The sequence below is a fragment of the Pelodiscus sinensis genome, chromosome 19 (genome assembly GCF_049634645.1).
Source record: "Pelodiscus sinensis isolate JC-2024 chromosome 19, ASM4963464v1, whole genome shotgun sequence".
NCBI classification, from domain to species: domain Eukaryota; kingdom Metazoa; phylum Chordata; order Testudines; family Trionychidae; genus Pelodiscus; species Pelodiscus sinensis.
Genome location: NC_134729.1, coordinates 29,590,054 through 29,616,983, shown reverse-complemented (window position 1 = coordinate 29,616,983; position 26,930 = coordinate 29,590,054). Strand labels below are relative to the sequence as shown.

The 26,930-nt window shown below is 59.2% G+C and overlaps 1 protein-coding gene across 1 annotated transcript; it reads left to right on the top strand.

Moving 5' to 3' along the window:
• Positions 1-65: 65 nt before the first annotated feature.
• Positions 66-26,930, top strand: MFSD12 (major facilitator superfamily domain containing 12). Its single transcript, XM_075903286.1, has 10 exons — positions 66-473; positions 16,107-16,317; positions 18,589-18,712; positions 19,024-19,221; positions 20,474-20,566; positions 20,768-20,860; positions 23,954-24,124; positions 24,558-24,652; positions 25,082-25,212; positions 26,456-26,930. The coding sequence occupies exons 1-10, from the start codon at positions 209-211 to the stop codon at positions 26,542-26,544; spliced, it is 1,470 nt and encodes a 489-aa protein (XP_075759401.1). The 5' UTR covers positions 66-208; the 3' UTR covers positions 26,545-26,930.

Below are 26,930 nucleotides of genomic sequence, written 5' to 3'. Positions count from 1 at the left end.
GTCCCCAGCCCGGCCCCTCGCCGCCAGCCCCCGCCCCCGCCCCCGCCCCGCCCCGCGCGCAGCCCTGCCCCGGGCGAGTGGCCGCGGTTCCCACTGGCTGCGGCGGGGCGGGGGGCTCGGCCGTAAAACCCCGCGCCGGGCGCTGGCCCCGGCCCCGGCCGCGCCGCTGGATGCCGCTGCGGGGAGTCGCTGCGCGCCCAGCCCCGCCATGGCGGAGACGCCGCCGCTCTCCGGCCCGGCCCGGCTCAGCTACGCGCTCGGCCACTTCCTGAACGACCTGTGCGCCTCCATGTGGTTCACCTACCTGCTGGTCTACCTGCACGCCGGGCTGGGCTTCAGCACCACCCACGCGGGGACGCTGCTGCTCGTGGGCCAGGTGGCCGATGGCGTCTGCACGCCGCTCGTGGGCTACGAGTCCGACCGCTCGGCCGGCTGCGGCCGCTACGGCCGGCGCAAGTCCTGGCACCTCGTGGGTAAGGCGCGCCCGTGGGGGGCCCGGGGCCGAGCTGTGCGCGCCCCACAGCTCCGCGCCGCGGGGGACGGGTTGGCGGGGGGCCGGCGGCTGAGTCAAGGAAGGAGAAGCCGGCGAGGCGTTCGCACGCCAGTGTCCCCGCACGGCTCCGTCTGGCCGGCCCCAGTACTACACCCGCTCCCGGCCGTGCGGCGTCCGGCGCAGCCAGCGCCCCTGGGAGCTTCACTGCAGCCCCGACAGGGCTTTGGTGACAGGAAAACCCCTTAGGGGCTGGCCGGCCGGGCCTCTCCTCTCTAGAGAAAGCGCGAGTGAAGCCTTCCAGGGCCCCAGGCGCGGACTGACCCAGAGACCAGCCCACCGTGTGGTGGTGCAGGATGCCGAAGCCGAAAGGGGTTCTCTGACCTGTATCGACCAGGGGGGGACTGCCCCCAAATCATGGCACTAGGATTCCCAAGCACCCTGGGAATGGACAGGTACAACCTACCAGCTGGGCTCACTTTCCAGGGAAACGCAGCCACTTCTGGGGTGGAACCTTTCAGCTGTTAAGCAGAGCTGCAGAGAAAGTTATCTGCTAGCTTGGGCCATGCATTGAGACGTCATGGGGCAATGTAGGGCCTGATCCTGCAGCCTTTTGCTCCTGGGAGTAGGGCTCATTGACATAAAGCGGGGGGGGGGGTTGCTGAGTGAGGGGTTGAGAGGCAATAACCCCTGCTGGGAGGTAGTCGGGGTGCCTGGGTTAAAGGTGCCTGGGCTAATGACAGCTGCTCCAGCGTGTGCATGAATAATTAACAATAGGAGCTTGGTTTGAATTGTAACTGACTCTGTGTCCGGGGGCTGGCGCAATCACTAGCCATGCATAGGTGAGCCTGGCTGGGAAATTACCACTGTGAGCAACATCAGGCAAGCCCAAGGTTTGCCTGGCCCAAATGCAAACAGATCCTGCCTGGGAACCTGGCCAGGAGTCTGCCATAGCTCCTGGCTGGGGCACTGAGTCCTCAGATGCATGGTTGTCTCTTAGGGTGTGGGTTCGATCCCTGTGATGACCAGATGACAGTCCGCTCTTGTCAGAGGCTACAGTTGCGCTACAGAGTTAAATCCGCCAATGTTGGGTAGCCCAGCTGCTGCCCAGGCTTTCTTGCTGGCGTTAGGGAGATCCACACCCAGAAACCAGTGTGCTGCTGTGTTCCCATGGGAAGCTGGGACCTTAGGGGGCAGCAGGGTTTGCAGTGGGGGGGTCCAGGCAGCAGCCCAAGCTGAGAGCGTGGATGGGAGGAGGCTGGCAGCAGCAAGGCTGAAGAGCTGAGAGCCAGCTTTCTTGTCAATTTCATGGCTCTGGTAGAACCGTGAAATTGACCATACTGACAGCCAGCAGCCTATGTAAGGAACACAGTGTCCACACGCATCACCCTGCCTACACTTGCATCAGCCCCATGCCTCTCATTGAGGTGGCTTTATAATGTTGGCATAGCAGGGGAGCTGTGATAGGCCTGGGAGAGTGACAATGTGTGTGCTTCCGCTTGTTGACAAAACTATGGGATTCAGACAAGGTTGAACCTTCTGCTGTATGGGACGCAGGCGCTTTCTCTACTTGAGGTTATGTCAAACGCTCGGCAGCACAAACCCGGCCTGCGCGAGTGGGAGCGCTTCTTTCAGCTGCGTGGCAGGTGGCCCGGAGTAGTGAGGTTGATGGAAGAATTCTTCTGGCAGCTCAGCGCTATCTGCACCAGGGGTCAGAGCTGCGTGTCTGGTGGAACTTTTCGCACCCGGAGCACCCTGGCTATACCCAGGCCAGCTCCTGGTATAGAGCAGCCATTGCATAGTCTGCCAGTGAGCCCTGCTGTTGCTACCCCTGGAGGAGTTGCTGTAGAGATTTCTCATGTTGGTATAGGCCAGATCCAGCCATTTAGGCTTCAGTTAATGTGAAGCAATTCACAGCCGGTACTTTTGAGATAAAACACCTCAGGCGCTTCCGACTGATAACAGTGGAGTAATGGTTACAAGCCCCCCCTTCTCCTGGGGCTCAGGCTAGGGATGTAAGAGACTAGTTGACTAGCCAATAATCAGAAGCTTATCGGCTAGTCAACTAGTGATGCAACTAGTCGCCCTCCCCCCCCCCCCGCCCCGCTTGTTAGGGAGACAGGCAGCAAGGAAGGGGGAGAGCAGGAGCTGGTGCTGGGGGGGCCAGCTTAAAAGCCGGTTCCCCCCCAGCACTGTCTCCACAAGGAGTTGGGAAGGTAGAGGCACAGCGGAAACAGTGCAGGCAGGCACTGAAGCAGCCTCCGCTTGTGCCACTTCTGCTATTTTGCTTTTGAAATGTACAAGAGCCTCAGCAGGGGACTCTGGCCCTCCGCACTCCCTGCGGAGCTTCCTTTTGAGGGGCCTTGCTACAGTTCAAAGGTGCAGGTACCCTTATAGATGCATCAAATAGTCAATTGAAATCCCACTGACTATTTGATTAGTTAATTAATCTAAATTTAACATCCCTAGCTCAGGCAGAATGCAGCACCCCAGAGCTGCTGGGGAGAAGCGCTGAAATAGCTCCTGGCTGTGCCTTCTTGGTTTAGTTTTGTGTGTGCAGGGCGGTGTGATACAGACGAGTAGATGCTTATGAGCAGAAAGACGGCCAAGCCCCAGAGACCTGGCCTGGAAAGGAATGTCCCTTGAAATTCCTCTCAAGATGCTTGTCAAACCTGAGTGTCTCAAGGCCTCCCCAGCAAAGCAAAGGTCTGTCCCCATCTTGCAGATGGCGATGATCTGATGCAAAAGGGGGCAGGAGGCAGAGATTCAGTGAAGGGCTCCAGAGTCCGTGGGGGATCCAGAAATGGGTCCCTGGGGCCAGGCTCCTTGTGCTCTGTGATGAGGAGAAGGCCTCAAGGAGCAGTGTCATGTGGAGGAATTAAGAGGCTGTGGTTGCACTTCCTACTTTGTACGTGGTCCCATGCTTTGTTCTGTGGGCTGGGCTTAGCTACTGGCAGGCCGGGGTGGCTCAGTGGGGTAGCAGACACATGGCCCCTTGCCGAAGTGGAGCATCAGGTGGAAACTGTTCTCTCCTTGCCTCATCTATTGTACTTTCATCCCTGCGGTATGTGAGCTGCTCACACCCATAGCACCTCTGTGAAGCCGGACACCGCTATTCCAGGGTATAGAGAGGGCAGCGAGTGTGTCCACACTGCATGCTAAGGCTGGGCTCTGACTCAGGTTTGAATCAAAGTCTCCATTTCCATCCACGCAGATCGCTCTGACTCAGGTTAGCAAGCACACACGACCTGGGTTCTAGGACCTGTTGACAGGGGAAGGAGGTTGTGGGAGGTCAAAGCCCCAGTTCTGCAGAGTTTCAGGTCCAAGCCCTGTCATTCTGCAGTGTGGATGCAGCTCGTGCTAAGCAGTGTGGGCATGGTACCGTGGCTGTGAGACCCAGGTCCGATGACAGTAAATGCTGGTTTACAATGCACAGTCATACCAAGGTGCAAAATATATCGGAAGGACAGAGCAGATTGTGCTGGTGGGGGAGTGACACTATACGTGAAAGAAAATGTAGAATCGAATGAAGTAAAAATCTTAAATGAGCCAAAATATTCCATAGAATCTCTATAGATAGTAATTCCATGCTCCAATAATAAGAGTATAGCTGTAGGGATATATTATCAACCATCTGATCAGGACAGTGATAGTGACTATGAAATGCTAAGGGAGATTAGAGAGGCTATCAAATTAAAAAACTCAGTAATAGAGGGGAGTTTCAACTATCCCCATATTGACTGGGTGTGACGGCGTGTTGGGGTTCCCCTGTCTCCTGCACCCCCGAAGTGGCACAAACAGACTCCACCAGCCAGTAGAACAGAGGGAGTTTATTGCTTCTCCAGGATACAGCCCAGCACAGATGTAATCTGGTTCCAGGGCAGGCCTAGGATGCCTCAGCCCCCCTTGATATGGGGTGTCTGGGCTTCTAAACCCCCCAGCCTGTTGCTTAGGCTGCTTCCTCCATGATCCCAGACAGACTAACTAACTCTCTTCCAGCCCTGCCCCCCAGCCAGGGGTGGCATTCCACCTTCCTTTGATTCTCTCCTTGAGGGGTAGCTGGTCAGACAGGTTTGGAGCCCCCTTTGCATAATGACTCATCCCCTGTCCTTCTGGGTCGTGCTACAGACAGCAGAGGTCGCCCACAGCCCTAGCAAGTTACCCCCACTATGTCACAACTGGGTACATGTCACCTCAGGATGGGTTGCAGAGATGAAATTTCTTGACACGTTAAATGACTGCTTCTTGGAGCAGCTGGTTTTGGAACCCATAAGGGGAGAGGCTATTCTTGATTTAGTCCTAAATGGGGCACAGGATCTGGTTCAAGAAGTTATTATAACTGGATCGCTTGGAAATAGTGACCATAATGTAATGAAATGTAACCTCCCTGTGGTGGGAAAAATGCCTCAGCAGCCCAACACTGTGGCATTTAATTTCAGAAAGGGGAACTACACAAAAATAAGGAAGTTAGTTGAATAGAAATGAAAAGGTCCAGTGACAAAAGTAAACTCTCTGTCAGATGCATGGAAACTTTACAAAGCCACCATAATAGAGGTCCAGCTTAAATGTATACCCCAAATTAAAAAACACAATAAGAGCATCAAAAAAGTGCCACCATGGCTTAACAACCAGGTAAAAGAAGCAGTGACAGATAAAAATATATCGTTTAAAAAGTAGAAGTCACATCCTAGTGAGGAAAATAGAAAGGAGAATAAACTTTGTCAAATTCAGTGTAAAAATATAATAAGAAAAGCCAAAAAGGAGTTTGAAGAACAGCTAGCCAAAAACTCAGACTATGTCTACACTGCTGGCTTTTGCCGGCAGGGAGTATGCTAATGAAACGCTCATTAGCAACTTCTCTCGTAATCTCTGTCCAAGGCTTTTTGCGCAAAAACTAGCAGTGTAGACGGATCCGTTTTGGGGAAAAAAAAACCTTTTGCGCAAGATCTATATGCCTCCTTTTTTGAGGCATAAGGATCTTGCGCAAAAGAGTTTTTTTGCGCACAATGGATCCGTCTACACTGCTAGTTCTTGCGCAAAAACCTCTTGCACAAAAATCCTCGGGCAAAGATTATGCAAATGAAGCGCAAGAAGTTGCTAATGAGTGCTTCATGGCAAAAGCCGGCAGTGTAGACATAGCCAAAAAGTAATAGTAAAATGTTTGTAAGTACATCAGAAGCAGAAAGCTGGCTAAACAACCGGTGAGGCCCTTGGATGATCGAGATGCTAAGGGAGCCCTCAAAGAGGATAAAGTCATAGTGGAGAAGCTAAATGAATTCTTTGCTTCAGTCTTCACAGCTGAAGATATTGGGGAGATTCCCAAACCTGGGCCGTTCTTTTTAGGTGACAAATCTGAGGAATTGTCCCAGACTGCGGTGTCATTAGAGGAGGTTTTGGAACAAATTGATAAACTTAACAGTAACAAGTCACTGTGACCGGATGGCATTCACCCAAGAGTTCTGAAAGAACTCAACTGGGAAATTGCAGAACTATTAACTGTGGTTTGTAACCGATCCTTTATATCAGCTTCTGTACCTAATGATTGGAAGGTAGCTAATGTGACACCAATATTTTAAAAGGGCTCTAGAGGCGATCCTGGCAATTACAGGTTGGTAAATCTAACATCAGTACTGGGCAAATTAGTTGAAACTATAGTAAAGAATAAAATTGTCAGACACATGGATTAATATAATTTGTTGGGGGAAAGTCAACATGGTTTCTATAAAGGGAAATCATGCCTTACTAATCTGCTAGAGTTCTTTGAGGTGGTCAACAAACATGTGGACAAGGGGGATCCAGTGAATGCAGTATACTTAGATTTCCAGAAAGCCTTTGGCAAGATCCCTCATCAAAGGCTCTTAAGTAAAATAAGTTATCATGGGATAAGAGGGAAAGTCCTTTTGTGGACTGGTAACTGGTTAAGACAGGAAACAAAGGGTAGGAATAAACGGTAAGTTTTCTGAGTGGAGAGAGGTAACTAGTGGGGTCCCCCAAGGATCTGTCCTGGGACCCATCCTATTCAATTTATTTATAAATGATCTAAAGAAAGGGGTAAACAGTGAGGTGGCAAAATTTGCAGATGATACCAAACTGCTCAAGAGAGTTAAGACCAAAGCAGACTGTGAAGAGCTTTAAAAAGATCTCACCAACTAAGTGATTGGGCAACAAAATGGCAAATGAAATTTAATGTTGATAAATGTAAAGTAATGCACTTTGGAAAACTGTCAGCCGACGGTCAGGGCAGGGTGTGTGTGTTACCGAGAAAGGTTTAACGTCTGTGACTTTACTGCTAGGACAGGGGTCCCATCGCAGACGGCAGCCAACAGGCTGACAGACGCCCTGGGTTTATAGGAAGAGCCTATTACATCTCAGATTTTAGCTGCTAGAATACAAGATCCCTTTGTAGCGGGCAGTCTAGGGAAGACTGAGAGATGCCCCAACGGATCTATCATCTGGGAGTGACATAATCCAAATGCCCAAGCTCTTCCTATACCTGTCCCTTATGACCGGCTGAAGTTCTTTTAAATTGTGCTTGGTTCTGTTACAGCAACTGAAGGAGTCAGGTTACAGCTTAAACAGTTACAGGTTTATTAAGGAAGCTTATAAGTCATATAGTTACAATGGCTATTGCTCTATTTCTTATCTGCTAGCAAATATAGATCTTAAAAATGGTTACAAAGAAGATAAAGATAGAAGAATAGAAATAATGGTAACAAGTAACAGCTTAATCTTTAAAGAGCTCTAAGTCTATGTGTACACTTAAGACAGAGGACCACATCCAGGTACAATTTTTACCCCCTTCTGTGCCTCTCGACTCCAGCATCAGGCCAAGGCCGGTCCCTCAGTTCCTAGGAAAGACGAAAATACAAGGTGGGCATCCCCATGGAACCTCGGGAGGTCAAATACCTAACCCGACCAGCAGGTAGAGGGTAGATTGTCGCTCAGAGTGAGTGTGTGCTGGACCCATCTTTATACCCATGGGGTCACATATTTCTCTTTCTTATCTGTGATGCCAAATGATGCTGGTCTGTCTTTTGTGAGACTAGTTCTTACAAGGGAGTTGTGAACTTAATTTACACTTGTAAGAGAGAGGAAGTACTGGGGATTCTTTTCTCAGTGGGAGATTCCTCTCCCAGGGACTGTGTGAGATCGTATCAACATGGGTGCCAGCCGGGGCAGTTCTCGAGGCCAGCTTATTGCCTTAATCGCTCTCTCCTCATATTTATGTTTTCAGCTTCTCAGGATCAGATGAGCCAGCATAGACTATGTTGATTTTATTGCTCCTTCTCTGTCATGTATGCTTCAGGAACCTCAGAGAGGCAAATAAGATGGATGTGAGCCGGGGGGGGGGGGGGGGGGGGTCTGTCTGGCTACAAAAACATAATCCCAACTATATATGCAATATGATGGGGACTAATTTGGCTACAACTACTCTAGAGAGAGATCTTGGAGTCATTGTGGATAGTTCTCTGAAAACATCTACTCCGTGTGCGGTGGCAGTCAAAAAAGCAAATAGAATGTTAGAAGCTATTAAAAAAGGGGTAGAGAATAAGACAGAAAATATCTTATTGTCACTAAATAAAACCATGGTATGCCCACATCTTGAATACTGCGTACAGATATGGTTGCCTCATCTCAAGAAAGATCTATTGGCATTGGAAAAGGTTCAGAAAAGGACAACAAAAATGATTAGGGGTTTGGAACGGGTTCCATATGAAGAAAGATTAAAAAGACTTGGAGTTTTCAGCTTAGAAAAGAGGAGACTAAGTGGGGGGGGGGGGAATGGTAAAGGTCTATAAAATCATGACTGGTATGGAAAAAATGAATAAGGAAAAGTTCTTTACTTATTCCCATAAAAAAAGAACTAGGGGTCACCAAATTAAATTAATAGGCAGCAGGTTTAAAATAAAAAAGGACGTTTTTCTTCACTCAGCGCACAGTCAACCTGTGGAACTCCTTGCCAGAGGATGCAGTGAAGGCTAGAACTTTAACAGAGCTCAAAAAAGAGCTAGATAGATTCATGGAGGTTAGGTCCATCAATGGCTATTAGTTAGGATGGATTGGAATGGTGTCCCTAGCCTCTGTTTCTCTGGAAGTGAGAGACAGGGGAGGGATCACATGAGGATTACCTGTTGTGTTCTTTCCCTCTGGGGCATCTGATATTGGCCGCTGTTGGATACTGGGCTAGATGGACCTTTGGTCTGACCCAGTATGGCCGTTCTTATGTGTGTGTGATACCGCAGCTGAGAGACCCGGGTCCAGTGACTGTAAACACCAGCTTACAATGCAGTATGGGCATGGTACGGCAGCTGGGAGACCCGGGTCCAGTGACTGTAAACTCTGGCTTACAATGCCGTGTGTGTGTGCTACTGTGGTTGTGAGACCCAGGTCTGGCGATGGGAAACTCCAGCTTACAATGCTGTATGTGGGTGCTACTGTGGCTGTAAGACCCAGGTCTGGCGATGGGAAACTCCAGCTTACAATGCTGTATGTGTGTGCTACTGTGGCTGTAAGACCCGGGTCCAGTGACAGTAAACGCCGGTTTACAATGCAGTATGGGTGTGGTACCGCGGCTGGGAGACCTGGGTCCGGTGACGGTAAACTCCGGCTGACAGTGCCATGAGGGCGCTGACACACGGGCTTGGAAGCCGCAAGTCCACAACCTGGGGCCCCCAGGCCCTGGTTCATGGTGCCGTGTAGACACATCCCTAGTGACCTGCCCACGGCCCCTCAGAGAAAGGAATTAACCCCAAATTGCTTGCGTGCCAGGCTAGTGCGCTCACCACTGAGCCTCCCCTGCCCCACTCACCACGCCCAGCAGTGAGCAGGAGAGCCTGGGAAACAGGGCCGTGTGTAGGGAGCCCAGGAGTCCCACCGTGGCCCCATTCTCTCCAGGGCCTGCCTGTGGCCCGTTCTCTGCCTCTGGCCAGCACCAACCGGCCTTTGCACGCCAGTCCCTGGCTGGCTGCTGGGGTATGTCCTGCCCTCCATTCGCGCTGATCTGTGTCCCCAGGCCTGGTCCCTATGAGTGGGCCCTTCGTTGCCTAGGCTGCTGGATGGGGATTTCCCCCACACACTCTCCAAGCATTTGCATCTTGAAACGTCCCTCAGGGAGCGTCTGGGGGCGGTGGGTCGCAGTGCTCCCTGTGTGGCTCCGAGCTGGAGCAGCTGGGCGCGTGCAGGACTTTGGGGGCAGGGATTGTTCCTGTCCAGGGCAGCCTGTACCTGCTTTGGGCTAGACGGGCTGTTGGCTTTGCCGACCGTGCTCGGGGAGCTGCGTTGGGCTCACCTCCCCAGACTCAGACTCGGTTGGAAGGAGCTAGTGTCTGCTGCCAGCTAACTCAGAGACACGGACCTCCTCCCTGTGGCCAGGATCCTAATACTCCATCTTTCTAGGCAGCGCGGGCCAGTGGGTGATTAATGTTCCAGACAGATTCGGGAGAGCTGCTGGTTGTGCTGCTGCCTCTGCCACTGACCAGCTGAGTGACCTTGGGCAAGTCCCCTCCTGGCTTACTGCCTCGATTTCCCCTCCCACCCACTGTCAGTCTGGTCTGGTCATTAGAGTGTGAGCTCTTAGGGGCAGGGGCTGTAATTCCTCCGTGCAGTACCTGGCGCAAGGGGCTGTGATGTGTGCGGGTGTTGCTGTCTCACACCCAGCGATCCAGCCTCTGTAACAGAGCCAAGCCATGTGAAAACTGGCATCCCCCAATACACGGGGCTCTGCAGCCCACGCCAAAGCCCAGCAAGGCCCATCGGGGGAGACTCCCATGGACTCCTGCAACCAAACCCCTGGCAACTGTTAATGGAGAGTTTGGCCACTTTCCGCAGGCCCCTCCTTGCACAGCATCTGGCGCTGACCTGGAGCTGAAATGGGGCCTGCACCTGGTCATCTGGCTCTGAGCTGCCCCCGACAGGGTTGGGCCCGTCACCGAACTAAACACTTGTAAATTGCAGACAACCCGCAGCCCCAGCGTGTCTGATGAAACCTCCTGAGCTCTTTTATCTCCAGATGAGGCACCTCTTTCATCTGGTGTCCCGTGCAAAGCCGTTCCTCGTGTGAACCTGTCCTGAGGCCACGTCGGGGAACAGATCTTCCTGTGGCCGCTGGCATGAGCAGCGGGAGTCAACCAGATGAAAAGCACAGCAGGTCTGGCTCCTTCCCTGCCCCTGCCTCTGTCCCGGCACTGGGGGCATGTCCTGACCTGCTTTCAGACACACAGCTCCCATTGAGGGTGCGTACGGCCCCGCAGGGGCCTTCACAACCTTTTGATCCCCAGGCTGGAAGAAGGGTGCATTCAAGCTGGCACAGGCCTGATCGCATCCCAAGATAAGTGCGTTTGATTTGGGCTGTCATGGAAGGCACCTCAAAGTCCCCTCAAAGCTTGTGGGCCATGTCATGAGGCCAACTTGCTGCCGACCCCACAAAGACGCCTCTTTGTGCACCACGATGGACAGCCGCAGCACGGCGCAGGGAGCTGATCAGCCCGAGGGAGACCGCCCCGGTGCAGGCTGGGAAATGTGCCCACTGGTGACAGCCACTGCTGGGAGAATTGTGTCCGGCCTGCGCTAGCATCTGTGGCTAGCCCCGCCTACACCTGTGTGCGCTGCTGTCGGACCTGCCGGTGACGTGCAGGGACTGACGGAAGAACCGGCCGAGCCTGGCGCTAAGTATGAGCCCATGGCACTTGTTGCTGGACACCAGGGGGGTCCTGTTCCAGTGAGTGAGTCAGTCGGGGGCGTCGGTGATGCCAGGGCGGAGGGAGGACCGCATGGCCGAAGAGTTGAACTCGAGGGATTTGGCCCTACTCCTCCCACCGCCCGCTTTTCCAGAGAGCAGATGGGTGGGGGCGACGTGTTCCCTCTGTCCTGGGGCTTGAGTACATGAGAGTTGAGCGGGTTTAATTGAAGAGGAGATTAAACTGGTGCCGGCCTCCGTGTAAGAGACTGAAGGAAGCCCCCACGAGTCGGTTGGGAGCCGGTTCACAGGACGCTCCCCTTCAGGGGAAGAGCAGTGGCGTGGGGTGGGGGGTGCTGCACTACCTTAGGACGTGCCAACGCTGTGGGTGTTACAGCAGCGAGGGAGGGAGGGAGGTGGGCGAGGACAGCAGCTGAGCCGCTGGAGTGTGGACACGTGCGACCGCGGCAGAAGGGGGTTTGTTCTGTAATTGCTCCACCCCCGTGAGGGGCAGCTAGGCCGGCACCAGGGTCCAGGTTGGTTTCTCTATATCTCGGGGGTGGAATTTTTCACACCTCTGAGCATCGTTGTCAGGTCGACCTAAGTTTTAGGCCCAGCCAAGGCCTAGGGGTTGTCTACGTGGGCATTAGTCAGGAATTGCCGATCTGCTTTCCCTTCCTAGCCAGCCGTAACCTGGACTCGTGTCATCAGTAGACAAGCCCTGACTCGTGTTCGATCGGCACCGGTAGCCGTAGGCGGCGAGTTCTATGGGCTCGTGGTGCCCATGCTCCAGGAATATTCATAGCCGGGGGTCCTGCTCCACCAATATTTGGAGCTGGGTCTCTCCCTCGACCCTGCCTGGAGCGGGCCCCGGCCCCCACCTGCCGCCCCCTCTTCCCCCCGCGCGTCCTACCCCCTGGCCCCAGAGCGTGCCCCCCGGCCCCGGAGTGTGCCTGCCGAAATGAAAGCTGCACATGCGCAGGTGCTGAAATGCCGCACAACAGCTGAGAGGGGAGATGCCCAGGCGTGGGGTGACGTCATGGCCCGGGACTTTAAAACCACACGGCCCAGAGTTGCACCGCACAACCCAGCTCCAGGCCCGGCAAGTGATCTGGAGCCCTACAAGCAGCTGGGGCCCGATCACAGCCTCCAGCACTGCAAACTGGAAGGAAGAAGGTGAGGTGGGGAGTGGAGGGGGAAGAATAGGGGGAAGGGGAAGAGGAAGGGGCTTGTGCTGAGGGGAGGGGGGCAGGTCAGAAGAAGAAAGGGGAAGGCACCAAGGGACAGAGTGGAGGAGAGAGACAAATGCCAGGGGGCCAAGTGGAGACAATGAGGAAAAGGGCAGGAGGGGAGGTGTCAGTGGGAGTGGGGACAGGGTGATGCTGGGAGAGGAGAGGAGGGGGGGGGAGGGGAAGGGCATTGGGGGCTGGAGGGGGAGGTGCTGGGAGAAGACTTGAAAGAAGGGGTGGACATGAGGAAGGTGGGGATGGAGCAAGGCATGTGTGAGGGCACAGAGGCATGAGGAGAATGGGGGCAGAGGGTAGTAAGGGGGTGGGCATCAGGGAAAAAGGGGGCAGGGGCAGTGAGGGAAGGGGGAGGCACCAGGAGGGTGCAGGGGTAAGGGAAGGTTCAGGTGCCAGGGGATTCTGGGGTGAAGCAGAAGGGCAGACACCTGCAGGGGAGGGACCAGCACCAGAGGAGAGAGGCAGGGCAGGTGTGTAGAGGGAGGTGTTAGGAGAGGGGATGAGGAGGGGTAGCTCACACGATCAGAATGGGGCTACTGGAGAAGTGGGCACAGGGGGGAGAGAAGGGCTGGTGGAGGGGGGCAGGTCTCAGGAAGGCTGAGGGCAGTGAGAAGGGCAGGAGTCAGGACAGCAGAGGAGGGTGAGGGGTTGGGGGCAGCAGGCACCAGGGGAGCTGATGGAACAAGGGAAGGAGACATGGCAGCAGAGGGAAAAGGTTTATAAAGGTCTGTCTACACTACCCCGCTAGTTCGAACTAGGAGGGTAATGTAGGCATACCGCACTTGCACATGAAGCCCGGGAGTTGAATTTCCCGGGCTTCATTTGCATAAAGCCGGCCGGCGCCATTTTTAAATGCCGGCAGTTCGAACCCCGTGCCGCGCGGCTACACGCGGCACGGAGTAGCTAGTTCGGACTAGGCTTCCTAATCCGAACTAGCTGTACTCCTCGTGGAATGGAGAACACTTCCCCCAGCCTCTCTGCCTCCCCGCCCCTGAGCTAATGTCACACGCAGTGGGTTAATGCAATTGCAGGATAGTTGCATGAGGGGGGTTTGGTGGGGGCCAAACTAATCCCTATTGGTAGGAGGATGGTGGGAAAAGTCCTTGGAGAGGGGACTTTGCTTCTGGCCATGTGTCCATCAGAGAAAACATGAAGAACATTCCCACTTCGTCACAACAGGTACAACAAAATACGATATAATATATTTGACGCACAATGGAATCCACAATGGGTTCGTTCCATATTCAAACGAGTATTAATAACGTTGATATGCTCAGTTAATTTTTTTTCTGATAGTGATATTGTGCAGCAAAGGGAAACTGTTAAACGCTTACGGTTTCCAGTCCATTTTTACATTATTTAATCAGATATATATCGGCTTACGGGGGGGGGGGGACTAGACCCATTCTGGGCACCACTAAAAATTACACAAACCTGCCGCCCCTGCTGGTAGCCTAAATGGGGACTCGCGCCAAGTGCCTGGTGCTCCCGGGCACGTTTCTGGGTGAGCCCTCGAGGCGGCATGCCGGGCTGCGGGAGGGGAGGCGGCCAGGCTGCGGGAGGGGAGGCGGCCGGGCTGCGGGAGGGGAGGCGGCCGGCCTGCACTCGGGGCTGGGTCATCTTACCCACTGCGCTCGGGGTGAGAAACGTTTCCTGCTCCGGCCCCACGCAGGCAGTGCCAGGTGGCTGGAAGATTTCTAGCTCTGCTCAGCGGCTTGTGCTGCGCTGCAGCTGCCACGTTTCCGGTGCGGGCAGCCCCCTGCAGGGGAAAGTCTCTGGCATCTGTCGGGAGGCGGGTTAGAAAGCGCTGTTGTGTTAGGACAGCATGAAAGCCAACGGGGCGGGAGGGAGCTGGGATTTCCTCCGGGCTGACGGGTAAGGACCAGCTCCTGCCCGGCTCTTCCAAGCCAGTGGCAGTGGCAGGGATGCTCTCGCCAGGCCAAGCCCTTGCTGAGGGTGGAAGAGACTGAGCCGCGCTGCCCACGCGTGTTTGGGAGCTGACCGGGCAGCCGGGGGCCCTTTGGCTACGCGCTGCGCTGGCCGGGAGAACTGGGCTGGTGTCCATCACAGGGCGGAGGCGCGTGAGCCGGCAGGCGACGCGTGAAGGGCTGCGGCGCGTGATGCGAGCCCACAAAGCAGGACGCTTACGCTGGCTGGGGCTGTGGGGAACCGGAGCTGCAGGGAGCGTCTCTGGTTTCGCTGACTCTGCCTGGGATCGGTGTCTGGCCCCACTGGGCTTTTAGGAAACGGAAACCACCGCCTGCCTTGGACACGTGGAGGAAGCAGCTCGGCAGACGGTGCCTCTGGGGAGGAGCACCTAGGCCTGCCAAGCCAGCGGGGCCTCCGACATGCTGAGCATGGGCCCCGGCGAATGCACTGGGCTGGCCTGTGCGGCCTTCGGCTGCCATGGTTCCCAGCCCTTCCGGCCTGCTCCAGCAGCTGCAGGAAATGGCCCATGCGCCACCCTCCTTGCCCCCAGGGATGGTGACGTGTCCTTGCCCGCAGCAAGGCCTGCTCTGGGGGCTCGCGGCGGGGCGGGGCGTGAGCACGCCCTGGGAAATGGGCCAGAAGGGGGCTGGGTGGGGGGACCAGCCCTCCGCTACCAGCCAGTGCTGAGGGGTCGGATCCACGGGGGGGCGCTCTCCATGCTCCCCTCCTGAGCAGTTCCTGCGACCGCTCCATGGATGGGCTGGAGCCAGCGCCCTGCAGGGCAGGGGGAATAATCAGCCTGTGGGTCCATTCACAGGAGACGTCTGTCTGTCTGCGCTGCCCTTGGCCGGGGGGGGGCGAGGCCCAGGCTGGGCAGAGGGGAGGTCAGGGGTTCTCATCCTGGCTCCGACACCCACCCGCTGCCCGGCTCCTTCTCTGTGATGCGGGGTGAGCCAGGCTGAGCCCCTCCCTGGGAGTGCTCAAGGGGGCGGGGAGCCAGCTGGGCTCCGTCTGTCCCGCCGTCCGTCCGTCTCAGGAGAGTTCTGGGGCCGAGATCTCTGCCCTCGCTGGCAGAACGCTCAGCTGTTGCGTCTTGCTGGCAGTGGCAGAGCCCTGCTGTCGGGGGTGCAGGCAGCAGCTGTCGAAGCTGCCTTAGAATAACCGAGAATAAGCACGTCTTAAAGCAACGCCGGGGGCTAAGCGCTGCTCTCACCAGCGTGCCCAGGAAGCCGAGTGCTTGGGCCGTTGCCCAGGAGAGAGTCCAATGTTGCCCTGCTGATGAGCAAAGTGCCCACAGCCAGCAGCACGTGTTTATCCTGGTGGTGCACATTTGCTCATTCCTCGGTGCATATAGCAAAAATGATTCCACACGTGGATGGGAAAATTGGAGGGAACGTTGGTTCTCGCCTCCCTAGAACCGAGTCTGTTCCTAACCAGGTCCAGCCCCTAGTGTGACCCATGTACTGGGGCTTGCTCATGTGGGAACTGCACGGGTAGGAGAACCTGTCAACAGGCAGAGCTCAGCTCATCCACGCCGGGGCTGCGGGTGCCACTTGAGAAGGTGCCCTGGCAGAGGGCTGCCGATCGGATGCCCTCGCAGCGTGAGGCCGAGTTGCACAGAGGTGCTTCCCGCAGTGTCGATCTGGTTTCCAGAGGCTGCCGTGCCAGCTGTGCGTCCTGGAACGCCATGGGCCCTGCTGGCTCTGCTGACGTGTGGTACCCAGGAAACCTCCCGGCCAGCCCTGACTCCTCTCTCTTGCCTCCCCAGGGACTGTCTGCGTCCTGCTCTCCTTTCCCTTCATCTTCAACCCCTGCCTGGGCTGCACAGAGGCCACGCCCGAGTGGGCCGCCCTCGTCTACTTCATCCCCTTCATAGTCATCTTCCAGTTCGGCTGGGCGGCCACCCAGATCTCCCACCTGTCGCTCATCCCCGAGCTGGTGACCAGCGACCACGAGAAAGTGGAGCTCACAGCGTTCAGGTGAGGGGGCGGCACGCCCTGCAGCCGGCCACGGGCCTCCAGCCTGGGGCTTGGTGCCTGCAGCCAAGGAGCAGTGCCAGCAGCTGCCCCCCCCCCCCCCCGAGCGTGTCGCTTTGGGGTGGCCCCTTCGTCGGGGTGTCGGGGGCGGTGACTCTGAGGCGGAGCGCCGGCCCTGAGCCGCCGCAGGCCAAGCAGATGCAGTGAAGTGGGGCCTGATGCGTCCAAGGCAGGGGGTGGGGGGGTCCCGGAGCCTCCCTGGGAGAGCTGCCTGCTGGACCCGAGATCGCCGTGGGCAGCTGTGCCATGAGACTGGCGGAGGGGCCCCAACACCTGCACCCCTCCCCCAACACCCCCAACACCTGCACCCCTCCCCCAACACCCTCCAACACCTGCACCCCTCCCCCCAACACCTGAACCCCTCCTTTGGCCAGATCCTGCTGCTCACTGGCACCGCGAGGCCCCCGCGTGCTCGCTCCGGGCGGGTGCTGAGCCCTGCCCCCCAAGCAGTGGGAGGGGCGTGCAGCCGGGACTGAGGAGCGCAGGCTAATCCTGCCCCCGTGATGGGCACTGGGCCAAGGGGCCATGCGAGCTGCTCAGCAGCCTGATGCGGGGCCGAGCTCTGCACCTGGCCCAGCTCCCAGTCCCAGGGCAGCGCACGGGGATGGACCCCATTGGCTGAAGGCTGCTCCCTGCCCCTTGGGGCTCCCCTGCCGAGTGGCCTGGCTTCCTCCCGGTCCCCCGGCTGCTGATCCTGCCCCGCCCCGGCTGCGCCGAGCCAGCCCATTTCTCCCACTGGGCCCGGGTTCTCTGGCATGGGCTGGCCCCGGGCTCAGGCCTGTCAATCATTCTCTGAATCGCTCCCCCCTTGCAGCGTCCTGCCTGCCTCCCCTCCCCGGGCAGCGGTGGGTCTGGCCCCAGCCTTGCTGTGGCTCTTCTCCTTGGCCTCCCCCCTCTGGGTCCAGCCTGGGCCGGGCTGCCCGAGCTCTGCCCCCTGCAAGCTGCCTGGCTCTGAGCAGGGGTGCACTGGGCTCTGCCAGGCCTCGCGTGCACGGGAACACTCGGGCTCTGCCCCTCCCGGCCTCCTCACAGCAGCACCTGGGCAGGGGTGTGACGGGCAGGCCAGCCACAGGCAGCCAGCGATTGGGGGGCTGCAGACGGGAGACCCGCCCCCCCGCTCCTGGGTCGGTGGCCAGACAGTGGAGCCTTTTCTCAAGGTGCACTCCTGCCTCCCCACAGCGCGCCAGGCGAGGGGCCGCCGCACAGCCCAGGGGAGTGCACAACAGGCCGGGTGGCTCCGTTGCAAAGCCCCCTGCCCCCCGTCCTGGCTAGAGGGCCGGGCGGAGGACTGGAGCTGCCCAGGAGCCTGGGGTCCTGGTTCTGATTCCAGCTTCAGAGCTATGGGGGAGCCCTGGGCTGTACTCGACGAGAAGTCAGACAGTTACACTGGCAACGGCTCTCAGGGGAACAGGCCGGGGGCTGCCCAGGAGAACCTGGGAGGTGGGGAGGGGAACAGCCTCAGGCTTTGCAGGAGCAGCATTAGGGGTCCCTGCAGCCCGTGCTCGCTCAGGGGCGGGAGCGTCTCTTATCAGCAGGCCAGAGGCAAACGGAGCCCTGTTATCTGCCAGCGGTGGGCGGAAGCCCCGTCCGCATTGGGTCTGTGCCTAGCTGATAACTCGCCGGAGGAAGGATGTGGAGCCCGCACCGGTGTTGTGGGAGGCCTCGCTGCATCTGAGACAGTCTGTGCCTACCCAGTGACACGGCTCCCTGCTGCAGGACAGACCCCGGAGTCCCCTGTTAAACCCCAGGCACCGGGGCAGGGGCTGGGGGTCCCGGGGCCAGGAGAGACGGGGCTGAACTGTCATTGATCTAAAGGGGGCTGAGGCCACGGACCCCAGGTCGGGGGGGGGGAGCTAGCTCCCAGCACGTGCTGTCCACTGTCACGCTGGGCTTCCTGCACCCCAGGAGTACGGGAGCGCCCCCCCCCGGGCTAAAAAAGAGTCTCCGGCTCTCCCTGTAGCGTAATCCCAGCTGCAGGGTCAGTCTGGCTCCCTCCAGCAGGGGGCAGCATTGCACGTCCGTGCAAATTCACCCCACGGGGGCGTTCACGCTCACCTGCTCTGCACTGCGGACGTGCCTGGTGCTGGCTGTGCACTGAGGGGGATCAGGAGCCAGATCTCCCCGCACCAGCCTACAGTGTTTTCCCCTCCCTCCCTCGCACGTGTGGGCACCCGGGCTGGGAGCGCCCCGTGACTCGCTCGTCCCGCCCCCCAGGTACGCCTTCACCGTGGCGGCCAACATCACCGTGTACGGCGTGGCCTGGCTGCTCCTGCACTTCCAGGTCCGGCACTTGGAGCCCACCGACCACCTGGGCAAGCACGACATCCCCGTCTTCCGGGTGAGCACAGCGGGGCCGGGCCGGGCAGCACAGCGGGGATGGAGAGCCAGGGGTCCTGCTTCTCTGCTGCGCGGCCGGGGAGCGGTGGGGGACCCACCCTGTGCATTGCCTGCCTGGCCTGGCCATCCTGCACGGGGGGGAGGGGCGCAAATGGGGGGGAGGCTGGGAGGTGGCGCTGGGCTCCGGGGCGGTTGCGGGTCCCTCAGCAGCACCTGGGGTCGAACCGGCTGCCCCGAACTCCTCGGGAGGGGCTGGAGAGGGTTAACCCCTGCCTGGCTGGCTGCCATTGAGTCGCCTTCCTGTCCCGTCAGAACCTGTCCCTGATCGTGGTGGGGGTGGGCGCCGTGTTCTCGCTCCTCTTCCACCTGGGCACCAAGGAGCGGCGCCACCCCCTGGCCAGGCTGCCCGAGCCCGAGGAGCACACGCCGCTGCTGCCGGGGGCGCAGAAGAGCCCCCCGCGCCCACTGCTGCTGTGGAAAGACTGGCTGCAGGAGCCCGCCTTCTACCAGGTGCGGGGGCCACGGGCCGGGAGTCCCATGAGGGGGCGGGGAGCAGGGGCAAGAGATGGGCATTGCTGGTTGGCGACTGGAGCTCTCTTGCTACAGGACGGGTACAGCCCAGGGCGGGCAGGGCTGGACCAAGCAATCCGGCATCCCGGGCAGACAGTTTAAATGCACCCTGGGTTGGGGGAGGGTGCATGCGTGGCCCCGCCCCTGCCCGGCATGTGGGGGAGGGTGCATGCGTGGCCCCGCCCCTGCCCGGCATGTGGGGGAGGGCGCACGGAGCTGGCGGCGACAGGACGCGCGTGCCTGGCCCAGTCCAGCCCAGCTACTGCCTCTGGCGCGCAAGCCGAGGTCACCCGGGGTGGGCCGAGCCAGGCCGTGCAGGGCCCTGCGGCCGCGGGGGGAAGGGCGCTGCTGGCCGGCGCTGCGGGGGTTAACGTGGTCCCCGCCCCATGAGCCGCGCTGCCGTGCACCCCTTACAGCTGCCATCAGGCGCCCCCCATAGGTTGGCGCCCCAGGCAGCTGCCCGGCTCGCCCATGCCTTGATCCAGCCCTGAGGGCAGGTGCCCGATGCCCCCAGCCTTGGCAGCGCCCCTTGGGCCAGAAGGGGAGGCCAGTCTCCATGCCCTTCGGTCAGTGCTTGGCTGCTCCTGGCTGCTACCCCCGGGCACTGGAGCCCCCGAATGGCTTCTAAGCACCAGGCTCTGCCTTGTCCCTGCGGCTCCACCCCTGGTGCTGGCTGAGTGTCCCGTGGGGGAGCGATGTGCTGCCCCGGGGCCTGCCAGGGAGTGTGCTCTGGGCTTGGCACAGCCGTGTGGCTCACTGGGCATGTTGCTGGGGGCGGAGCTTTGGGGGGCTTGGCAGCGCCCCTCAGATCAAGGCTGGAGTGCACTGACTAGTGGGGCCCGGGGGCGGGGGGGACAGCAGCACGGGTGACCCAGGAGGAGGGAGACACCCCATCCAGGCGGTGCAGACCTGGCTACGCATCGCTGCACCCAGCTGGCTAGGCCTCGGGGCACCCCAGCAAGGCAGCTAATGGCTCTGGGTTCAAAGGGCTCATTGTACAGGGAGGGGCGGAGTAGAGAGCCCACCCCCGCTGCTTTGTGCAGTGCCAGCCTGCGCTGGCCGCTCTGTGCCCTGCCACTGCCATGGGCTGGGTGCCCCGGGTGGGCAGAGAGCAGGGCCGGGGTCCCCGTCGCTCCCTGCGAGCTGGGCAGGGCAGGGCGTGGCAGGCGTAACCGGGTCGCGTCTCCCCCAGGTGGCGATGCTGTACATGGCCACGCGGCTGATTGTCAACCTGTCGCAGACCTACATCGCCATGTACCTCACCAACTCGCTGCTGCTGCCCAAGGTGAGGGTCCCGCCCAGAGCTGCCGGGGCCACCCCGCACTGGGCCCTGCCTCCACCAGGGTGACCTGTGAAGCCCAGGGAGGCGGTCCCTGCACAGCTGGGGAGTAGGCGGGGGCTACGAGTGGGGATCCCCTGTGTATGGGGCGGGGGCTCTTGGGTGGCCTGTGAGCCTCACTCTCCGCTCTGCCTCACTGCCCCCCAGAAATTCATCGCCACCATCCCCCTGGTGATGTACATCAGCGGCTTCCTCTCCTCCTTCCTCATGAAGCCCGTCAACAAGTGGATCGGCCGAAATGTGAGTAGCCTGGGGCTGTAGCCACGGGTGTCCGGGCTTGCGGGGAGAGCCCCGTTGGCAGCAGTGGCCCGAGGTGCCCTGAATGAACAGTGACCCTGTGGGGAGGGCGTGACGTGCCCATGTCGAATCCAGGCGGAGCAGCTGCAGCCCCTGCCTGGCGCTTCCCCCTGCATGGCTGCCGTAGCCTCCAGCATGCGCGTCGCTCCCTGCTGTGTGGTGGTCTGCAGCCAGCCATGCCCGGGCTGGGGTCTGTGGCACGCGCCCACTTTTAGCTCTGCCTCCAGCAACGCATGTCCTGGGCGGCCCAGCCCCACCGGGCCGATGCAGCCAGGGGAAGCCCGTCCTCCTAGCAGTAACGAGATCCCATAGCGTGACCGCGATGCGTCAGCGCAAACACCCTCAGTTAGATAGATCGAGGGGCCCCGCGGAGTAACTGCAGCGCGACACCCAGCACGTGAGCCAGGAGGCAGAAGAGTCCGAAATGGTTCCAAGGAAAACAGCAAAACCGTCGCTAGGGCCTCGCTTCCCAAACCAGCTTAATCCCCAAGCAGAGTCATCTCCGCACGTGCCCTCAAGAGCTGTGCAGGCCAGATCCCTCAGGCCTGACCCTGCGGCCCCCCCCAGACTAAGTTGAATGCTCGGCACTGCAGAAAACCAGACCCCATCGTGCAAGTCCCCCGCCCTCTCCAGCATCCCAGGCAAGCTGCTTGGCCCTCCCCTTCTTGTCTGGCCACCTCGCCTGCTCCCCAAGCAGCTCTGTGCACAAGGGATGCCCTCCCAGAGCTGGCTTGTAGGATCCCAGCCCAGGTCCAGGCCTGCTACGACCGCGCACCAGCAAGGAATTAACCCGCTAGTAAGAGAGGGAGTTTGAATTTAACTCCTCCCAGGGCTATGTCTGCACAGCTGCGTTATTCTAGAATGACCAAGTGGCGAGCTGGAGGACTTTTGACTCCGATGCCTGTAACTCCTTTCCCGAGGAGCAAGGGAAGTGGGAGGAAGAGTGTTGAGACGGCGCCAACAGCCGACTTCAGCTGTTTTGCTTGAGCTTTCTAATTGACGTCGCTGAAGTTGGGTAGTTTAATTTGATGTTAGCCCTGCTGAGTACAACGTGCCCTGGCTGTGCTCTTTGTATCAGCTGTTCCCCTTCATCAGGGAGCGAGGGGAAAGTGCCCAGTTTGCTGCATCCCTCACTCTGGCTGGGGAGCACAGGGGGCAGACAAACCTGGACCTGCCCCAGCCAGGGAATATGCACCTCTCCCCCGGCTGTGCCTGCTGGAGCTGTGGCGGCCATGGAGAGGTGCTTCTCACCTGGCCCCAAGCTGCTGTGGTGAGGGGGGGCTGGGTTTGTCCTCCTCCCCTCGCCCCCCGGCAGCCCGCAGACTGAACCCCTCCTTCCCAGCCCTGGAGCAAGGATTCAAATGAAGCCTGGGCACTTGCATTTTATTGTCCAAAAACCAAATGTTAATTGAGAGAAGGACCCGAGCACCATAGGGTGAATCGGCCAGTGATCTGTAAGGTCCTGTCCCAACCCGGTACCCTCCCGGGCACTCTAGGCTGGTGCTGGCTGCTCAGGGCGATTGCCTGAGGGTAAAGGAAGCGAGACGCCATGTGGCTGGTAACCCCACCCACCCCCAGGGAGCGCCCGACGGGCGGGGCTGCCTCCAAGGGGCATTCAAAGACGAATGGTGCCGCGCGCAGGAATCTCCTGGCAGTAGCACTGGTTACGTCAGAGCCATGCTGGCTTTTGCCTTGAAAATACGATCCCCTTAGCCAGGCACCCAAACGGCCTCTGAACCGGCCACGCAGCTCTGCCAAACCCTTTGTCTTGTCCACACCCCTGCTCCTCCACTCCTGCCTCCATCGCCCTCCCCACAGAGCTGCTGACAACAGGGTGACTCCGGCCCTGTGCTGGGGGTGCAGAGGGATCCAAGGGACTGCCCAAGCTGGCTAGTCCAGTAGCTCTTACCAGGGGTTGGTGCATCCCTGGGGGCACACAGCCCTTCCGGGGTACAACCGGCCAGGAAACGCACCCGTGAAGTCCGCACCAACCAGGATTTCGCACAGACAAAAAGCGGAAGTCGGCAGATGGTCGGTAACGGTGGCTGGCCCTTGTGAGCAGGTCGCTGTGAGGGGTGACGCGTGGGGGCCCGACACCTGCACGGGGGGAAGGCGGAGAGCCGCAGGGCTAGTCCGGCCCCTCCAAGCAGCGGGGTTGGTTGCGTCTGAGCTATCCCAGACAGATGGCTGCCCAGCCTCCTTTGGCTAGCCGCCGGGGCCGGAGCTGCCAGCCCTCCCGAGGCAGACGCTGCGTCATCCTGAGGGTAAAGGAAGACCTATGAAGCCAGGCTTCATGAACTGGGCTTGTTTAGTTTGGAAAAAAGAAGATTAAGGGGGGGGACATGATAGCGGTTTTCAAATATCTAAAAGGATGTCACAAGGAGGAAGGAGAAAATGTGTTCCTCTTGGTTTCTGAGGACAGGACAAGGAGTAATGGGCTTAAAGTGCAGCAAGGGAGGTTTAGATTGGACATTAGGAAAAAATTCCTAACTGTCAGGGTGGTGAAATATTGGAATAAATTGCCAAGGGAGGTGGTGGAATCTCCCTCTCTGGAGATATTTAAGAACAGGTTAAATAGACATCTGTCAGGGATGGTGTAGACGGAGCTTGGTCCTGCCTTGAGGGCGGGGGGCTGGACTCGATGACCTCTCGAGGTCCCTTCCAGTCCTATTAGTCTATGATTCTGTGATTCTATCCCTCCGCTCTGCCAGCTAGCAAGGCTTCCCCGAGACTTACTCTGGATCGGCTCTGTGGAGGTGCGAGCCCCTTGTCCCTCGTCCTGCCTCCGGGGCAAGAGAGACACTTTCCTCCACCTTTCCTCTGGCAGCCTTTCCAGCATCTGAAGGCTGCTTGCCCCTCGCTTTCCTCTTCCTGATTACGTACCGGTTCCATCCGCCTTGCTGCGTGCCCTCGTTCCCCTCTGGCCCTTCCCTGCGTCTGCCCGCCCGCCCTCTACGCAGCCCTGTGGCCTGCAGCTGTAGAGTCCCTTGCTCAGCAGTGTTTTCCTCCCCTCTGTCCCTGCCGTGTCCGGAGCAGCTGACTTACTTCGTGGGGTTAGTCATTGTCCTGGTCTTCGCCGGCTGGGTGGCCCTGGACAGCCAGATCGGAGCCGAGGTTTACGGAGCTGCCGTGCTGCTCGGGGCTGGCTCGGCCACCATCTTGGTCACATCTCTCTCCATGACGGCCGACCTCATTGGGACCAACACGGTACGTTCGTGCGGAGGCGAGCAGAGGGCTGGCCCCAGTTAGCGCCCCTGGAGCGGAGCCGAGGGTGCCACCTCCCCTTTGCTGTGGCCTGCTGGGAAAGGCCAGTCCCAGCTGTCGGGGCGTCCGAGCAGCGTCCCCAGGGGGCTGGCGTCCTTCAGCCCAGAGTGCTCCGTGGGGCGTCGCCCTGCCTGGGTTTCTGAAGAGGCTTCGGAGAGCTGGTGGGTCTGTGCAGGGGGCTCCCTGGTTCTGCAGGCGCGGAGCCGAGCCGCTGGCCCTGAGCTGGCTGAGAGGCCTGGGGGCTCCCGGCGTGCGTGTGCAGGGCCTCCAGCGGGGCGGCTGCGGGAGACGCCGCAGAGGCAGAGCCGGGGCTGGGGGAAGGTGGCCCGAGCCCAGGGGTGTCAAACGAGGCTGATGCTGTTGGTTTCCCTGGCAGCACAGCGGAGCCTTCGTCTACGGAGCCATGAGCTTCACGGACAAAGTGGCCAACGGGCTGGCGGTGATGGCCATCCAGAACCTGCACCCCTGCCCGTAAGTGTCGGGGCTGGGCGGGGGCTGCTTCCGGAGACCCCTGCGGCAGGCATCTCCGTCCCCCTCTGGGCAGCAAGGCCTGGAGCTGCTGGCAGCCCTTCCCCTCAGAGCCCGAGACCTTCCAGTACACAGTGCTGGCCCCTGCTGCTTGAGCCAGAGTCACTGTCCCTGCTGCCAGCTGTAGTAGGCCATTATCCCCTCTCTGCCAACCAATGGGGGGGGCGGTACGCTCTGGCAGTGGCTTACCGCTGCACTGCACCATGGCCGGAGCCAGCACTGCCCCTTCCTGCTCCGGGGGCATCCCCTGGCCTCCCACCTGCAGTGACTCCCCATGCTGTGCCGGGCTCTGACCCAGTCCCCTCTGGGGTGCGTGCGTGGGGCTGAGGGAGCCGGGGCCCTGCCAGCTCCTCACTTCTCCCCTTGTTGCAGGACCCAGCTCTGCTGCGCCGGCTGCGTTGAGTTCTACCACTGGGTGATGGTGGTCGTCACCGGGGGCGTCGCTGTGGGCGCCACCATCTGCCTGTGCTGCATTATGATCTGGCCAGTCCGGGTCCGATTCCGTGAGTGCCGCACAGTGGCCTGGGAGAGGGCTGTTGGCAGAGCGGGGAGATCCCTGCACGGGAGGGGATGGTTTCTGAAGGAGGGTGTCCGTCTACACATGCGGCTGTGGGGGCGTTCCCTGCTACCCCGTCCCTGTGGGTGGCAGTGTAGCAAGGCTGCCAGTGGGGCAGCTACTCTAGTTCCAGCCACTTCCACCAGGAGGCGCTGTTGGGGAACTAGCGAGCAGCCGAGAGACATTTAAATGAGCTAGAACCCTTCCCTCGTCGCTAGTCTGCACCTGCGCTCTCCCTGGGCTTGTCCCTCGCAGGTGTCCTGCTGTAGCATAGCTCTTCTCCAACAGGCCTGGAACACCCCCCGGAGACCCAGCTGGCTACTTACACGGAACCACTGGGGGTAAAGTGAAATGAAGCTGAGCCACTGCTGGGCGGGGGGCCAGGCCTGTTAGCAGATGCCCCACCCCACCAACGCTGCGGAAGCAAACGCACCTGCAGCGCTCAAGGGAGTTGGCCTGGGGGCTCTAATGTGAGTTGGGGGGCTCCTTAACTGAACACTGGGGTGCTGCACGACCCCTGCTGCTGCTGCTGCCTCTAAGATCTGGTCTCTGCTGCAGACCTGGATCAGGGGTGAAAAATCCACCCCCAAGAGGGGCACTTATCCTGACTGACCCATTTAGATGGCACAATTGGTGGCACAGCTGGTACTGCCTGTGGGGGATGGGGGAGTGGGAGAGCTCGTCCCCCGGCAGTTTAGTGTCAGTTCTACAGCAGTGCAGGCTTTTAAGCAAAGACACGTCCTTGCCCTGGCTTATGTGAAGCTGGTGCCTCTTGGCCTAGACCTGATGGAGGCAGTGCGGCCTAGTGACCAGAACATGGGGCTGGGCATTGGATGGCTGGGGTCAGTGCTGGTCGGTTTGGCTCACGTGTAGCTGGCCTTGCCTGGCTGTTCTCTGGCAGGGCTGGCAGATGTGGGCTGAGACCTTTCCAAGGCGTGTGTGTCCAGCAGCCGTTGGGATGAGGGGAAACGAGGGCACAAATCCCGTAATGGCTTTGAACGCCGTGGTGGAGGCCCGGGGTTAAGCTGGACGCTGTTGGGGGCAGGCCAAGTCTAAGCATGGGGTGACAGGCTGCAGACTGTCTCGTCAGTCGGCTGCTAAGTGCTTTTCTGGCCCATGTCTCCTACGTGGGAGTCCTGGGAACCGGGTAACCCAGAGGCCAACCTGCCGCTCCTCCCTCTCTGCTGCAGATGACGTTTCGGTGCTACCGCTGGCGGGGGCCACGCCGGGCGAGGCTGGGAGCACAGAGGAAAGGCGTCAAAGCAGCACGGTCAACTAAGCCAGGCCTTGGCGCTTGGAACCAGGACTGCACCGCTTGCACTTTGCACCTGGGATGCTCTGAAGGAAGGAACCCGACGTCAGGCCCCGGGGCAGGGCCTGTGCTGAGGTTGTGCAGCAGGTCGTGCCTGCTCCGTGGCATCTCCTTCCCGCCACTTTGCACGGACTTTCCTTCCCCCACCACTGTGGAACATCCCCCCCAGCTGACAGTGGGGGAATCCCTGTGTCTCTGCACATGGGCAGTGACACAGATTGAATCCACCCCATGCACTGTGGGAAGGGGGCACTAAGGTAAACCCGTACGTTTTAACACTTGGTTGGCGATCAGGGTCTGAGAACACTTTTTTAACGAGAACAAGTCTGAATAAAGAGACAGTGTTGGAACAA